The sequence below is a fragment of the Zonotrichia albicollis genome, chromosome 1 (assembly GCF_047830755.1).
Source record: "Zonotrichia albicollis isolate bZonAlb1 chromosome 1, bZonAlb1.hap1, whole genome shotgun sequence".
NCBI classification, from domain to species: Eukaryota; Metazoa; Chordata; class Aves; order Passeriformes; family Passerellidae; genus Zonotrichia; species Zonotrichia albicollis.
In genome coordinates this window covers 44469177-44485926 of record NC_133819.1, presented here as the reverse complement: position 1 = coordinate 44485926, position 16750 = coordinate 44469177, and the positions used below count along the sequence as shown (strand labels likewise).

Genomic DNA, 16750 nt, shown 5'->3' with positions numbered 1-16750 from the left:
AGGGGTTAGAGAGAGCAGTGGGTACCTCCAGTCCTTCCCTGGGATGAGTGCAATGTTCACCCTGATTTTCCTTATTTTTTTCCTGGATCTCTTTTGGATCGTTTTTCTATGTTTTTAACATGCTTCTGTACCTTCTTCTCTCTTCACTGGTCTATGGACAACCTACCATTTTACCATCTCCAGATCTGCATTTTTTTTACCTGACCATCAGTGAGGTGTGTAGTGCCAGTGCCAGCCTGTGCCCCATCTTCTACCATCCCATACCTGTGCTCCTCTGTGCTGCATCCTGCATCCCCACAGCTCAAGGACCCTGCTATTGTACCAAACCTGTATTTCTACACACTGTTCTGTGTCTGAGTGAAAAATGTCTCATTCTGCATAGAATGGGGGAAACTAAGGGAGTGACAGCTATCACATGCCGCCGTGGCACCTCAGGCCACTTCTGTCTCTGTGCAAATCCTGTCCCCTGTAAGCACTTCTGTCCCTCTGAGTGGCTGCATCCTACTTGGTGATTTCACAAGAAGCCAGCAGGACCCCAGCACAGCACATCAGTGCTTTCTCAGCTCAGCCCCAAAGCTCTGCCCAGGAAGCCAACACGTTCATGTAGGCACGAGCATTAGAGAAGAGGAAACATACATTTAAATCCAAACAGGCTCATCTGGAAGAAAACATTGATTTTCAATGCAGCTATGAATTAAGGTAAGAGACAATTATATTTCCCCTATAATTTGACAGAGCAAAACAAGACAAAATGGTGTCTCATGAACTTAAGGAAATTCTTCACTGCTTAGTGCTTGGAACCGAAATGATATTTAATTTGGGTAAAGATGATGTGGGTACTGTTTACAAACTGTGGAAGTAAAAAGGGAAGCACTTCTGTTAACGAAGTGAACCAGGACAGATAAATTTTACTCAGTCACTAATTATTTGTGGCATCTTGTGGTACGAGGAATATTCACCCTGGGTAGAAATCCTCAAGGTTAGTAAATGCTGATATATGACTAGTGTGCAACATTAACCTAGAAGGACAGAGCGAGAAGATACCAGCCTTCTACTTCATTAGAAGCTTTTTCTTTGATGTCTGCAGAGATTGCACAACTCACCAGCATTGCTTGCTTCTAGTTTTAGTCAGTGAACCAACGTCCAAAACCTCACTGATACTGAAGGACAGCCCAAAGGAGAAAATCTGGTAGAGTCAATAGAAAGCACCTGATACAGACAGACCAGCAAGAGAGCAATGGAAATTAAAAACATTTTAAAGCCCTTACCTTTCTGTATGGCATACTTGATTTTCCTGTGACTCAGCTTTCCACAGGAAAGATGTTACATGAAGATGTCTGCCATGCCGGTTTGGGTGAGACATTTGAGTAATGCCACAGTGGTGGCAACCCACTGAGTACTTGTGAGATATAAACACAGATCCACAGCAGTGGTTTCCAAAATCTGGTCTGCTGGGGCGAGCCCTGTGTGCAGCCAGAGGCAGGGAACTGGATGACAGGATAAAAGAAGGCAACTGCAATGAATCAAAAGGGCTTCAGCAGTACAGAAAAAGTCCAAAAGGGAGAAAAAAAGGCTAAAATTTGACAAAAGACAGCACATAATAAATTGAGACTCAGTCCCATAGAAAACTTGATATTCACAGAAAGGAGCTGGCAGCTCCAGAACATAAATCTCAGCCATACATAATCAAGAAGGTTTAATGTGCTCTGCTCTCAGAAATGATGGAGAAGATGATTTAAAAGATCTCCAACTGCTGAAGAGCTTTCTCCGATTTCTCAGGGATGCTGAGGCAATTTGAAATTTGGCACAAAAAGGGGTGGGGGCAGGAAGCAAATAGATGCCACAATAAAGGCAGTGAGAGGACAGAACCAACAGTAACCATAAACAATTACAAACAGTGCTCATAGCTACAAATAATCACCTGTTTTTGCTGTCCCTTCAACAGAAAATACAAAAGAAATTTGAATGCTTCTTCAGAAGAGAAAGCCTGGGAAAAAGAAATACTGAGGAAGAGCAGGTAAGAGAAAACACTGGGAAAAAGGTCAGCTGTACATTTGAAAAAATAGATACAGAGTGCCTGAGCAACTGTGCAAGCAGAAAAGGCAATTAGGGGAACTTACAGGTTAGATGAAATTACTGTGAAATAAGTTTTCCAAGAAAATCCTCATCCTGGCAGTCACCATCCAGTCACCATTGTCAGATGACAGCCCCAACCCGCAGTTTCCTGGGGGCAGCTCTTGGGAGGGCAGCTGCTCCCTCAGCTCTGCCACTGCTTCCCCAGCAGCTGAGTTAAAGTGCTCCCCAGCCTCTGTGAGGACCAAAATAAGCACTGCTCTACAACAATATCACTATTTACTGAATTTCCTATGCCCTGGCTGATCCCTGGCAGCAGGGCACTGCTGGGAAACCATCTCAGGCTGCAGAAGCTCTGCAGAGGTCCCTTGCCTCTGGTCATAGGATCAAGACCACCCTGAGAGACATGGATGCAAATTTCAGAACCATTTCAGTGATTTTTGAACCTCAATTTTAACATGCAGGGGAGACGCGGGAGTCTGAGTCGCACTGTCACATCATCTTTCCTAAATGCTTGGAGTCATTTCTGAAACAGCTTCACGTGCTCAAGAGACTTGCTCATGCCCTGAAACATGAAACTATTCTCTGCTCCATTGAGTGTGCAGGCACCAAGGCTCCTGCATATCCACCCTGGCAGCCTCAGAGGGGCTTTGTCCCCCCAGAGCTGAGATGAAACCACTAAAAGCTTCGGCTCCCTCTATAAATACACCAGCAACCACAGGGGAGAGCTGCCAGGGGTTTATCACGACTTAACTTGGCCCCGGTAAACCACGCGCTGCTGTGGTGAAGCCGTCCCTTCCAACTGGCTCACTGCCAGTCTGCCTGGTGGGGCAAAATAATTAGCGAGTGGGGGGATGTTTCTGGGGGCAGGATGTGCCCAGGACACCTGGGTTCAGTGCCCTGTGCCTGCTTTGCTGTAGTGGCAGCACAAACAACCTGAGTGAGGCCACCAGCCTGGCCAGTGCACTGAGGGAGCAAGGGCAAGATCTTGTTCAAAATAATACCTCTGTTGTTGCTCTGAAAGACAGGTGATGTAGCCCTTGACATTGGCAGAGATATCCAGCAGAAAGTCCATGGTTTTGGGTTTTCTTTATAAATCCTGAATACACCTAATTTTGATGTGATAGGCTAATATAAATCTTGTGCTCTGATTACTTGCTGTTACTTCCAGATATGCATGGAGCATCATTGAGAAAGCACTTTCCAAAACTGTAATGCCCTAGGCAAAGGTGAGAGAGACCCTAAGGATTTTGGACTCTGCATTATCTCCTCCTGCCATCCATGATCAAAGTCTGATCTTTCCAAGTACATTTTTCCACCAAAAACCTATGGTTTAAGTTTGTCGGTTTACATGCTTCTCATTTTCAGCTAGTGGTGTCTGCTTCTAATTTAGTTTGTGGTATTGGTGTAAAACCTGTAGAACTGGATCAGGGAACTGGCATTTTTAAAATATCTTTGACCTAAATACTTTTGTAAGGGGATCCAAGACTTTTACAATATTCAGTCATGTTCTTATCAGCAGTGATTTTATTGCCTTCTATTTCTGAGTCATTTACTTTTGACACTTTAAGTGGCCTAATTCTTTGAAAGCCTCAGCATCATATTTCTGCACCTTCAACTTCACCTTAAATTGGAAAATTCAATAACAAAGCATCCCAGAGAGCTACTTGTTTTTAAAAAACTCATCCTCAAAATACTGGGGGAAGCCTCCATAAATTAAATTAATTACCAAATTGAAAAGCAATTATTAGGTTTGCAGAATTCTGATGGGCCACAGAAATAGTCCAGTTGATCTGATAGTAAATGATAGAAGAAAGAAGAAAAGCCAAAGAAAGACATTTCCTCATCCTAAAGTCATTAAGGAAGAGCTGGAGGGACAGCAAGCATGTGGCATTACTCCACACTCACTCAGAAGCTGGGGAGGAATGAAAAAATAACTGGTTAGGTGGGAAAATACACAGGTTTCAACAGGGTGGTTATTTGATAATAACCTCTCCAAACTGTGCTGCTTTCTTTCCACAGCTATCACGATAGCCTCACTGCTAACCCCACACCAGCAACTGCTCCGTGGCTTTCACAGGACCCTCTTCCTTCCAGGGCTCACACCCCCGGATTTGAGCTAGCTGGTGCTGGGCAGAGCTCAAAGGGTTTAGCTTTTACAGTCATTTATCACCAGGAGAGAGTAATGGTTGTTCAGAAAATTGTGCCCCAACCTGATCTGCCTCCCTGCCTGTCAAGGGCTGTAGGATTTAATCCAGCACCCACCTACTGAGCTTCTCCACTATGTCTGGCCTAAATCCATTTCTCAAAGTGAAGACCCTCAGACATGCAAAAAATGTCCTTTTCCTACCTGAAGTCTGTTCCAGTCATTAGCCTTTCACTATTAAAAATGTTCATCTTATTCCTGTCTTCCATGTTTCTGGTTTGAATTTCCCTGCATCACTGTAAAGGATACAGTGATGCAGGGAATCCCACTCAAATAATTAGCAAGATTATTAACACAAGCAAAAGTGAAATCAGATGTTACCAAATTGTTCCTGCAGACCCTGTATCAAGCTCTGCTCTGCATCCCTCTTTTGTTCCTTCCCTCATGGAAGCTCTTTTAACACCTGAGCGTTGCATCAGCTTTTCTTGCAGTCTAGTTTCCTCTCAGATATGCCCCCACAGTTGAGACATGGCCTGTGTTGTTTAACTCCCAAGCGTGTCACTTTGGTTACATTTGGCTCCATTAGGGCCAATGTGAATCATCCAGGAAGCCCCAGATTATTCAGATTGTCTGAATCACTCTCTGGTCCTGTAACCCTTCTACCTTCTACCTCTCTAGTCCTGTAACCCTGCCAGCTCTCATTGCCAGTGTGCTTTCAGAACAATGATGAAAACACCAAAGAGTTTTTGGCTTTCAACTTGTCATTTCCACAGACGTTTTTCAAGCAATATTCCCAGTTCAGCAAGGCTTCCTCCATGGATGTCTGTCTTTTGAGATCTGATATCTAACTGCTCCAAATCCCATTGCAATGCTTTGTTGGTCTTTCTTTGGGCTGGAGACGTGTTACCAAATAAGCATGCAGTGCAAGTCAGAGTTCCAATTCGCCCACACAGCTCCCTTTTTCAGCCTTGCAATCCCATCAAATGCCCAAACTAAAAATCCTCTTCTACAAAGTCACACAGGTTGGCCTTAGCTGCTCTCTGCCCCTTAACAGTTTAAATTCATTTTGCCTGAGTTAAGGGTTAGGTTAGATCAGCCCTCTCACCTTGCTTCCCACTTTCAAAGGTCTGCATGTAGAGGTGGAATAGGGAAACATCTCCCCACTTCAGGACTGAATGAAAAACTGAAATTTAAGATTTAAAGTAACTGCATTTGGTGGGATGAGCTTGCTTTCGACCTTGGCTATCTAACATGATCCCAACCAGCTCCACAGGCCATTGCCTATGAATGGAACCACCCTGACCTGAAAAATAAACTAAGTTCATTACAGGAACTAGCAGGGTGTAGGACTAGCAACCAGGCTCCATCTCTGGTTCATGTATTAACCCTAACACCTACGTTTGGGCTGCTGTATTATCTAAACCATGGGTAGAGGTGTCTGTGGCAGTCTAATTTCTGTGGTAGCTGCTTGCCAGGGTGTTTAAGTTTTACCCAGAGTGCTATCTCCTCCTAGTTCTCACCCAGTTCTGGTTATTTACTTTAATCTCTTTTCTTTTGTGTGTGAGGAGTGCCACCATATCTTCAACATTTAATTTGGAGGTGCCTGAGGTCATCCTTGTGTTCTTGCTGAGAATCACCAGCTGGTAAGAAGCAGGTGGGTGTAGTTACAAATGCGAAAAAGCAAGAGCATTTATATTTGGGTGGGGCCATGGCAGCTCAGATCTAAGGGTGTAAAAGGGATACATGTGCACCTGTAGGGTTTCACAGGGTTTCTCACAAAGCCTACAGCTTTCCAGGGCCAGCTGATTCATCAGGTTATTCAGGGTGCATTGAAAACATGTTTTTCCTAGCATGAGAAAAACATGTAAGGATCACTCAGAAATGCTGACTAAGGTGTGAAAATCTTTGTGGGGCTGAAATACTTTTATTAGCATATTGTGCAAATCTGAAGCGTGACCCTCTAGCAGAGGTCTGGATTTGGTCATTGTTTTCACTTCTTTTAATTTGGTGGTAGGATGAGCATGACAGGGAGGCAAACTGCTTGTTGATCTCCCTCTTTTTGGCAGTAAAGCCTGTAATATGGTACTTGGCTAAAGTGCCAGGGGTGACATCTGGAAAGAATCTGATATATCTGATATATCTAGACATACAAACAGTATTTGCTCTTATGTCACCCAGCCTGGTGCCAGTGTGGCTTGAAGATTGAAATGCAACTTCTGTTCCATAGAGGAGTTTGCAGAGCTCTCGCAATTTCACTTCCCTCTGTATTTCATGGGGTGCACATGGTGGTTGGGTTGAGAAACCAGGGGTCCTGGTCTTGCAGACTTTGGTCTTTGAGGTAGCTACAAACATGATTAGGAGCAGAAGTGTTTGTGAGAGTGGGGTGTAAAATTGATGGGGAAATCCGGAGAGAGAAAAGTGGTTGAGCAGTTCCATGAGAAGCAGAAGTGAATCTACTATTTCCTGTAGTCAGCAAGGGAAAATATGTCATGGAGAAACCTCAAAGCCTTGCAGTCCTCCTGTGTCCTCTACACTCTTCAGTTCACTTTGAAGGTGAACATTTATTGTAAGCATAAAAGAGAATATTGTGTTGAAGCTGATGGTAAGAAAGCTGCAGCGTGTGCTGCAGGGGACTTTGGGAGGCTGACAGAGAATATGTGACAGGAAGGGATGGAGGATGGTCAGATCTAAGTTTCTCTCTTTAAGGTGCAATATCATTTCAACACATTATCCCTGTCTGGCATGGGTTGGGTTTTGGGAGCCCTTTGAAATTTGCAGCCCATCCACTGAGTATCATCAGTTGAAACTGAGCAAAGTGGTATCAGAGGAGCTAAATATTCAAACAGTGCTGGTGTCATTGCCTGTGCAGCATGAGTGGTGCTGGAAGGATATGAGTGACTGCTGATAAATGAAATCCAGGAGACAAAGAGTGAATTAGCCACAGACTGCCTGCAGATTCAAACATCAATGTCATGTTAGTAAGTGCAGTCCTTGCTTGCCTCTGGACATGCAGTACACAGTCTTACCTTTCCATTGCTGTAGGTACCACAGACCCCACAAGCACCCAAACAAGGGTAAAGGAAATAATTTGTTACTGTAGAAATTAATGATCCTCATCAGTAAGTTAGAGGAGATTACTTGACTGAAAAGGCACTTCAGGAAATATCCTAGCACAAGCAATGTTTCTGTTTACTTCACTAAGGCCAGGAGTTTCTCCTGTACATTTGTGTAAATGTTCTCCAGTGAGGAAGGTTGCCATTCCCACACCCAACTCTCTCTCCAGGCAATGTCCGGTTTAGAAGTCTGTGCAGAATTCTGCCAGACCTGAGGGCTAGTCCCTGGTGGAGCTGCATTTCCTTATTTGTGTGATATCCTGTGTCCAACAGAGCACAATGAATTCTACAGACACATATGGAAACTCTTCAGATAAGCTTCCTTTCTCAATTAAGGGAGCAAGCATGTTAAAAACCAGCATAGCTCGAGGTTCTTAGAGAGCAGAGTAAAGCAATGTGCATTTCCTCTCTCCAGAGCAGGGATTTCACACTGTGAAGACAGTCAGGGCAAGCACCACCGAACAGCCCTCTCTGGATGACAGCATAATTAGCAAAGGTGTTAAGGAGATACAAGCAGGCTTTGATCAGTTTTTTCCTCTTTGTCTGATGAGACTTCTGGTTGTCATATCAGGAATGACATGTCTGAAACAGGAGCTGACTTGGCAGAGAAGAAGCTGGAGCAGTTTGCAGAAACAGCATGATCTCTGTCTGGCATTCCCACAGAGTCACAGGGATAGGACAGGACTTCTGGAGGTCTCTCGTCCAAACCCATGCACAGAGCAGGGCCAGCTGAGTTTCAAGTACTTCCAGGGATTAGATCCCACAACCTCTCTGGAGCCCCATCCTGGTGTTTGCCATCATGGCAAAAATTTATTTTCAATACATTAAGTAATGATTTCCCATGGCTATTGCTATTTATTCCCCTGAGGAAAGTTGTCTGCTTCACCTTTACACCTTCTCCCTAAATCCCTCTTGAGACACCTCTTGTTGAGGCTGACCAAACCCTTCTCGTGGGCCATGTGCTCCTGCCCCAGTCAGTCCCTTGTGCAGCCCTCAGCCACTGCTGCTTGAGTGCAGAACCAGCTGTGGAGCACATGAGCCCACAGAGAAAGGCGTGGGCTCTGGGTGCACAGAGCAGGAACAGCTCAGTGGCAAAGAAGCTGGGAGGGCTGACAGTGACACATATTCAGCGCAGGAGATTTGGTACCCTGCTGCTTTTTCTGCATACATTTAATCTCAGAAAGAAAGAAATCAGGATGGGACAGCAGAAAATGATGGGTTATTGAGATTATATGTGATGTCTCCTGCTCATATCTGTATCACTCAACAGAGCAGATAAAGAGATGGTAACTCTTTATTTATGTCACCAGTAGAAAGTAAGTATCTTGTTTGCAACTGCTGTCAGCTTCTGCCCCAGCACCTAAGCTTTTCCAGCTTGTATCCCTTTTCCTGTGCTGGTGCCAGATGCCTCCTCTCCAGAGGCTGGAGAATTGAAGCCACTGTAATCCCTGTATCCCTTTACCTGTGCTGGTGCCAGATACCTCCTCTCCAGAGGCTGAAGAATTGAAGCCACTGTTATTCCCGGGCTGACAGGCAGGGGCTGGACAGACTCTGAACGCAGACTTGGCTCCCAGTTCAAGTGGATAGATACTGCAAGAGCCACTCTGCCCATGGGCGTGCCTGCCTGCTGCAAACAGCTCTCTCCATTCTGTGCCCATGCCCCAGAGCTACCAGTGCTGAGACAGCCTTTTCTAGCCCACTTTTCCTGTATGTGAACCACAAAGATGTTAGAGTCTGTAGGCAGACATTCAGGTTTGAACATTCAGGTTAAAAATGTTTTAAAATTGAGAGCCTGCATTAGACAAAAAATACACTCTTTAAGATATTGCTACAAAATAAGAGGCCAGAACTTCACAGCCAACACCACAAACGATGCTCTGGCAATGAGGCATTAGGGGAAAATGTCAGTATGGTCACAGTAGCTACTCATGGGGAAGATTGTTGTTGTTACCACCATGTCATAGAAAACTGTCTCACACCTGAGGACATCTTTATTTCAAGTTCTATTTTGAATAGCTTTTTTGAAACAGAAGTTATAAAAACTATTGCTGTTGCTGAAATGTGGATTCCAATCACTTAGCTGTAAGTGTCAGGAGTCAGAGTAGCTATACACCATCAGCACCCACTACTGAGCAGTGTGTCCATGCTCACCTTATATCCAGGAAAAGAAGTTTCATCAGTGTGGTCAGCAGTCTGGAAAGCAGTCTGTCTTGTCTTGAAGCAGATTTGGCCTGACCTGCATTGGATGCAGATGCACTGCTCTTATGCATTGGATGCATATGCACTGCTCTTAGTTGGCTGTATCTCCCACTAAGAGGAGATGTAAACATAGGCAGCCTGTGGTTACTGAGATGAGTCCCTTCTGTACAGGCAGCGGGGGGTTCCTGTGAGAAGATGCGGCCAAGGGGTAGTTGTTAGTTGCAGTTTGGTTATCACTGACCTTTTCTTTCAGTCTCAGCTTTAACAGGCCGGTTTGGCCATGTAATCACCTCCCTGGGCTTCTGGACAGTGTATCACACTCACGTTCTTTCATCTCCTACAGTGAGACCAAGTAATGGATACTTCCCAGCTCTTTACCCAACCAGGGAGCAGACCAAATACAGCAACATCTGCACTCCTAGAGGATTTTTGATTCCTTGCAAACAGAAATCTTTGCAGGGACTTGAACACCACATTCTAAAGGAGAGCAGATGAAATGACAGGTGCTCTGTTTTTGGGTGTGCAGACCACTGAGCCTAGAGGTTACACACACCTGCACCCCACAGTCTCTTTGGATTCAGCCAAGGTGAATTCCTGGCTGCAGCCTCACAGCCAGAGCAGGAGCAATCATGAGATGCTTTGTTACTCAAGGAAAAGGGTCAATATATTTTCTCTTCTTTTGATCATAGGATGATTTTTAGAAAAGCCTCATCAAAGACAGGCTTGCTGCCAGCAATGTCCCAGTGCAGACTTGGGTTACCCTTATCAGCAAGCATCAGCTCAGGCCTGGCCAAACTGGGTGCCTTGTACCCTTCCAGCCCAGGGTTGGTGAGAGCGGAAGATGGGGCTGTTGGGGTGTTTATAGACACTGAATCTGCTCAACATTCTACTTGTGAACTATCGTTTCCTGCCAAGCACTGCCCACAGACCAACGGCACCTGCCTTGATCATGGTGCTGCCATGCATCATATGCACAGCTCAACCAGATCTCAGCTCAGCTCCTGCTGCACTTCAATAAGTAGGGGCTTATGTGACAGCCCTTGAAAATCTTATTTATTTTTTCTTATTCTAAAGACTTAATTTTCAGTGAAGTACATGCAACAGCAGAGTCTGGGCTTTTGTCATAACATAACTACCACCAGCTCCACAGTAATACAACCCTCACTAAAATAAATAGTGACAAAATCCCAAGTATGCTTGGTGCAGTCTTTCAGTATTTACCACGGCACATACAAGATTGCTCTAATGTTATTTTCTTTACTCTTTCCATTTTGCCTCTAGCCAGCAAATTCAGCATGACAGAAGCATACTCTCAAGCCACAACTGAATACGTTTACGATGAAGATGCTTTCTTCTGCAATAAAACTGACATCCAAGAATTTGGGAAAATATTTCTGCCACTATTTTACATCATCGTGTTTGCTCTTGGCCTCACAGGGAATCTAATGGTGGTTTTTGCCATTGTGAAAGGCAATAAAAAAAGCATCACTGACATCTATCTCCTGAACTTGGCCATCTCTGACCTTCTCTTTGTGATCTCCCTCCCATTCTGGGCGTCCAACACGGTCCGTGGATGGACCCTTGGGACCGTTGCATGTACAGCTGTTTCCTCACTGTATTACATTGGTTTCTTTGGGGGAATGTTCTTTATCACTGCTATCAGCATCGACAGGTACTTGGCCATTGTCCGGGCAACTTACTCTCTGAGATCCAGGACAGTAAGGCATGGCCTTCTGGTAAGCTGCGGAGTGTGGGCAATTGCGGTGCTAGTGTCGGTGCCACAATTTGTGTTCTCCCAGCTCATAGAAAATTACTGCATTGCTGTCGTCCCAGAGAAGCTGGAGAACATCTGGCCAGTGTTCTGCAATATGGAGCTGAACACCATTGGCTTTCTCATCCCAGTCTGTATCATATTCTATTGCTACTGTGGGATCATCAAAACTCTTCTGTCCTGCAAAAATCAGAAAAAAGCCCGAGCCATAAAACTGATATTGGTTGTGGTGGTGGTTTTTTTTCTGTTTTGGTCCCCCTACAATGTACTGATTTTTCTAGATACTTTAAATCACTATGACTTATTCACAGATTGCAACCAAATTAAGTCATTGCACTATGCAATGCACCTGGCTGAAACCATTGCATTCAGTCACTGTTGTCTCAATCCTTTTATCTATGCATTTGCTGGGGAAAAATTCAGGAAATACCTTTATCATGTCTGCTTGAAGTACTGTCCATTCCTGTGTTTCTGTGGGCCCTGCAGTCACTACCAGGTCTCTCATTCACTTAGTTATGCAGAAAGTGTGGTGAACAGCAACATAACCCAGAACACCAGTGACCAGGATGGCTCTGTCTTCGTCTAAAAGGGTCTGAGAAGGAGAAAAGTATCAACACGTGTCTTCTGCAGGGATAGCAGCCACTGAGAGGTTCCATTTGAGGCTCCATATGAAGAGCCTTAAAGGCTGCCCTGAATTACTGACGTGCCTCTAGTTAACCATTAAATGTACTAAAACAGCAAAGATTTTAAAATCAAAAGCAATACAATATGTCAGTATTGGACATGGAATCAAGAGCAAGGAAGAGGGTAAGTAGAAACAAAAGGAGCGCTCTGTGCCTAGAAAAGGAAGAGAGTAGGGAACCTTTCGAACAGTTTCCTCACTGGAACTTGTGCATGTGTCAGTGTATCTGCATGTGATACTGATGTACGTAGACCTAAACCCATTTTTTATAAGGGAAGAGAAATCTCTTTAATGAATGGTGACTAAGTTTTAGGAGAGGGGAATATTTTTGATAGTAAAGGGGTGTATTTTTGATGCTATGTATCCATAAGGAAATGATTTTGTGGTTATTGATTGCAACAAATGTTTTAACTGTGCTTTCATTTGTAATAAAATCATACTGTTTTAAAAAAAAGGAGGCGTTATTTCTGAACATGTGTTCAGTGTCACCTGTTCACTCTGTGTTTATAGCATGCAATAATCAGAGCAAGGATCTCTAATCCATCCTTTAGGACTAGAGATGTGCCAGTGGATGCATGTCCTGATTTCCATTTTGGCTTGGCCTCAGGCAAATGCCAGCGCTCAGTGGAGCCCTTCACAGAGCACATCCCCAGGGGCTCTGACCAGTGGACATCAGCAGCCTCTGGAACAATGGGAGCTAGAAGTGTGGGTTTGGATGTCCCTGTGCTTGGCCCAAATACAGCACAATCAAGCTGAGCACAGAAAGTCCCTGCCTCTCACCCATGCCCTGCTTGCCACATGTTGTAAACACCAGCCATGACTACACAGACAATGGCTCTGGGGACAAAATAATCACTTGCCCATTCTCCTTACCATAACCTTCCTCAGGATTTGGGGCCTCTCCCACCACAGCTGATTCCGTCAGGGAAAACTGCAGTTGTACCCAGACTTAATGCATCCCAGAGGACACATTTCCCATGTGCACTGCACAGCCTCCAAATATCCATGTTACCCCTGCAGTAACAATGCACTGGGGATGCAAAATGTCCATCAGAGAATGGAGTCCTTTACCTGGGCATCCCTGTCATCATCTGCTGCAAAAGTAAAGGAGAATTTGTTGCCACTGTGGACTAGAGTTAGGGGAGTGGAAAAAGGAACTGTTGCCAATAATGAAGCTGACATCACCTTACAAGGAAAAATCAAGGATCAGTCTTACAAAACAAGTCCATGACAGGAACCCTATTTCTGTACACAGATGGAACTGGTAATATGTCAAATCTGAAGAAACACTCTCACTTTTGAACTAAAACAAAAAAGTTGATTCAGACTGTCAGGGGGAGGAGTAGGGCCTTTCTTTGTGGACCTTGGTACCACCTTGTTTCCTAGAAAATGTGCAGGAGAATGTGTCCATTGAGCAATTTTTTCCCATAATTACACAAGTATTCCACTTTTTGCTACTGAACATTCATCACAATCTACAGTAAAAAACCCAACTGAACCCAACGTTTACTAAAGCTATTTGTATTTGGTGGAAATATATTCTCTATGCTCAACTTTGTAATTTTCAGTTATAAGTAGTCTTCCAGACTCCAGACTTGTTGTCTACGATTAAGTGTAGCATGAGTGTCACCTGAAATTAAATTATTTTTCAAAATTCAGTCTGCCTAATCAAGTGATATAAGGCAACTTTGTTTGTCACTCCCTCCAAGAAGGTGGTATTTTAAGAAATGGTATTTTTACAATGTTTTTTAAGGAAATGCCAAGATGTGCAGAAAGAAAGAGGAAGGCTCTGAGACTAAACAAGAAGTTATCAGCCTGAAGTCAGCCTGAAGACAGTGGATTGCCAAACTGAGCAACGCAATCACGCTTGGTTTATTTAACTTCCCTTTGATTTTTCAGACAATGGTGAGTTACTGAGAGGGGAAAGGAAAAGGCACCTTTAAATATGATCCATGTGCTGTCTGCAGAATGGAAGGTGGAAACCCAGAGCTTGATGCCAGCTCTCCAGGAAAGGAGAGGTTTTTGCTGCTTTGGCCCAGTGGTTCCCCAGCGATGCTATCAGCAGCACAATGTGTCCCTCTCCTTCCAGATGTATTCCCTCTGGCAGGGCAGACTTGCTACTGTGAGTCAGAATTGCCTTGACAGCCCTGGGTCCCCTGCAAGCTGCCAAAAACCTTCACTTCCAAGCTCACTTCACTCCTGAAATCCTGCACTCCTGTCTTCTCTGTCACACTGTGCAATGGAATGCTTCCAAGGATTGCCAGCATAACATTGTCAAGTTTTATGCCATGCATTTACAAGTTATTATGGTTGCCCTTTATTTTTCATGGTTTTGTTGCTCAATAGGTGAGCATTTGTATGAGATCAAAAACTTTAGGGGGTTTGTAGGCATTTGGCTCCACCACAGACTGCTAGTTTTTGCAGGTTCCTCCTCATAGGAGCAGCAGTAAATCTTTGAAAACCCAAGTGAAAACCAAAACCACCATTTTCATTTTGTTTGTATTAACAGGAAGAGTATTCTTGTAATTGTTCTTTAAAAACTTCAGCACCCATGGTACATACCTGTGCTCTGAGAGCAGCAAGTAGCAAACTTTACCAGGTCTGGGTTCCGCTGCAAGCTGAGACAGGCATTGCTGCCCTTGCTGTGCTGCACCATTCAAGCCTGGCAGAAAGTCCCTTGATGTCTCTTTAAGAAATGGACTTTCAGTTAATTGTAGCCTTTTTTTAAAGACACAACTTCTCTTTCAAAACCTCTGCAGCAGGGAACTGGTGTTTTCTAACTGCCTGGTTGGTTTCTGATGACCTGCAAAGCTTTTCTTTGTACAGCACTAATGATACATTTATCCTTAGACTGGATCAACACATCTCTGAGGAGCAGCAACATCCAGTTCCTCCCCATTACCCATGAGAAAGTAAATAATTCTCTCAGTATGCGATAAAACCTTTTCATCTGCTATAAATTAAAGGCAGACTCTTGCTTACTTAGCAAGTCACAATTTGCACATGGAAATGCACGCACACTTGTATCTATCCACGGAATAGAATTTAGATGTGCAAAAAGAAGGTGAGGAAATCTCTGGGTTTGGGGGGTGGGTGTTGGGCTTTGGGGTTTTGAGGTTGATGAGCTATCTTTGCATCCTAATTTTTCATTATTATCAACTTTTTTCCTTTTTGAGAATCACGCTGACACTTACTATAAATCTTTTCCCAGCTGGGTTAAGTTTGAGGAACTAGTAAAACCTGAATCCAAATGTCCTTGGCAGGTTCATGACTATATTTCATGTTCTACTTAAAAACAGAATAAACAAGACCCATGTTTAGCTGAACTGCTTGCAGTGAGCTATATGGACATCAGTATTTTTTAGGTGCCACTATGAATGGACCTCATTCAAATATTACAACACAGTTCCAAAACAATAGGATTTACATTTCTTCTTCCTTTTATTTTTTTTTTTTTTAATTTTGATTCTTGGGGATTTTTTTAACAAAAAAACTTATGCAAAAAGCTTAGAAGTGCAGCTGGTCAAAGCATCAGTTTGGCCTAGGAAATTGCTCAGCAGTGAAAGCTGACATTTCCAACACTGGCACCAGAAGGACCAGTCACAATCCACATATTTCCTTTGGGTTCAGAATTTGGTGGAAGTGGATTTAAGTCCTGACCCAGGGTAGTCTGAAATTTTAATGATGTTCTTCAAAGAGAAACTATTAATGAATTAATGGGTTATGGGTTAAGTTCTGTCATTTCTGTTTTGTCTCTATAACCTTTGTGAGGTCCCTCACTGTGATCTTGTGAGTGATATAAGGCCCTAGTCTTAGCAGGACAATGAGGGAACAAGTCTGATCTATCCAAGTCCCAAGTCCTGCTATCACTAAAAAAAAAAAGATAATTTTTCAAAGAAAATCTGAAGTTACTATCTCTACCCACTGTTGCTTTTTCAGGTCCCACATCTGGTAATGTCTTTCTTCTGTAGTTATAGCCCAAGCATGATGCATATTTGCCAAAGGCCATTAACACACCACTTCTAAAATAGCCACTGAATGAAATATTTCTGTATTAAGAACATACCTAGTCCTGCTCAAAGTTTTACTGTTTGCACTTCAGTTTCTTAAATCTGTAGGACACCTGAAACTCTAATGAAATTCTGTGTCATCCAGAGTTATTATTTTGAAATTGAAGTTCAGTAATGAAAGCAAAAATTCAGAACTATTTCTAACTATTAAAAATGTTTTTCTGACACTTAACCACGTACATTTAGTTTCTGTTGAAGTTAGCAATAATTCTGCTGTCACTTGTAAGCAGAACTTCCTAATTTATTTCGTAGCCACTGTTAGAGCTTGGTTTTCACCATATACACACCCAAACCTCTAGATCTGTGTTTTGCAGGGTCAGGGTTAACACATTGTTTTCAAAATGGAAAAAAAAAAAACCACCAATTTTTCCTGTCTGTTTTTGCTTGTTACAATAATATGTATCACAAAAATGTTTATATATTGCATTTTTCATTCCTCTCCCGAAAGAAATACTGTGAAACAACTCCCATTGGACATGACGAAAATGGTTTGCTTTTGAAGAACATTTTGCATTTACCACATTTCTAACCATGATATTTCAATCAGCAGGAAGGAGCACATGAACTTCGCATCACTGAAGGCAGAGGCTGGTGAATGGAATAGAGAATGCCAGCAAGAACTCTGGCACTGCTGTTTCACTATACAGGGAATATAATCCATTTTCAAACTGCTGCAGTCATTGGAACAGTCTGTTT

General features: G+C 43.4%; 1 protein-coding gene across 2 annotated transcripts; it reads left to right on the top strand.

The window, feature by feature from the left end:
- Positions 1-469: 469 nt before the first annotated feature.
- Positions 470-12415, top strand: LOC102063933 (CX3C chemokine receptor 1). 2 transcript variants are annotated; one of them, XM_014273126.3, is made up of 4 exons: positions 470-699; positions 1946-2017; positions 5785-5873; positions 10813-12415. In XM_014273126.3, the coding sequence occupies exon 4, from the start codon at positions 10827-10829 to the stop codon at positions 11886-11888; it is 1062 nt and encodes a 353-aa protein (XP_014128601.1). In that variant the 5' UTR covers positions 470-699; positions 1946-2017; positions 5785-5873; positions 10813-10826; the 3' UTR covers positions 11889-12415. The 2 variants fall into 2 exon arrangements, with proteins under 2 accessions (XP_014128601.1, XP_074396034.1); XM_074539933.1 differs by lacking the exon at positions 5785-5873.
- Positions 12416-16750: the final 4335 nt, after the last annotated feature.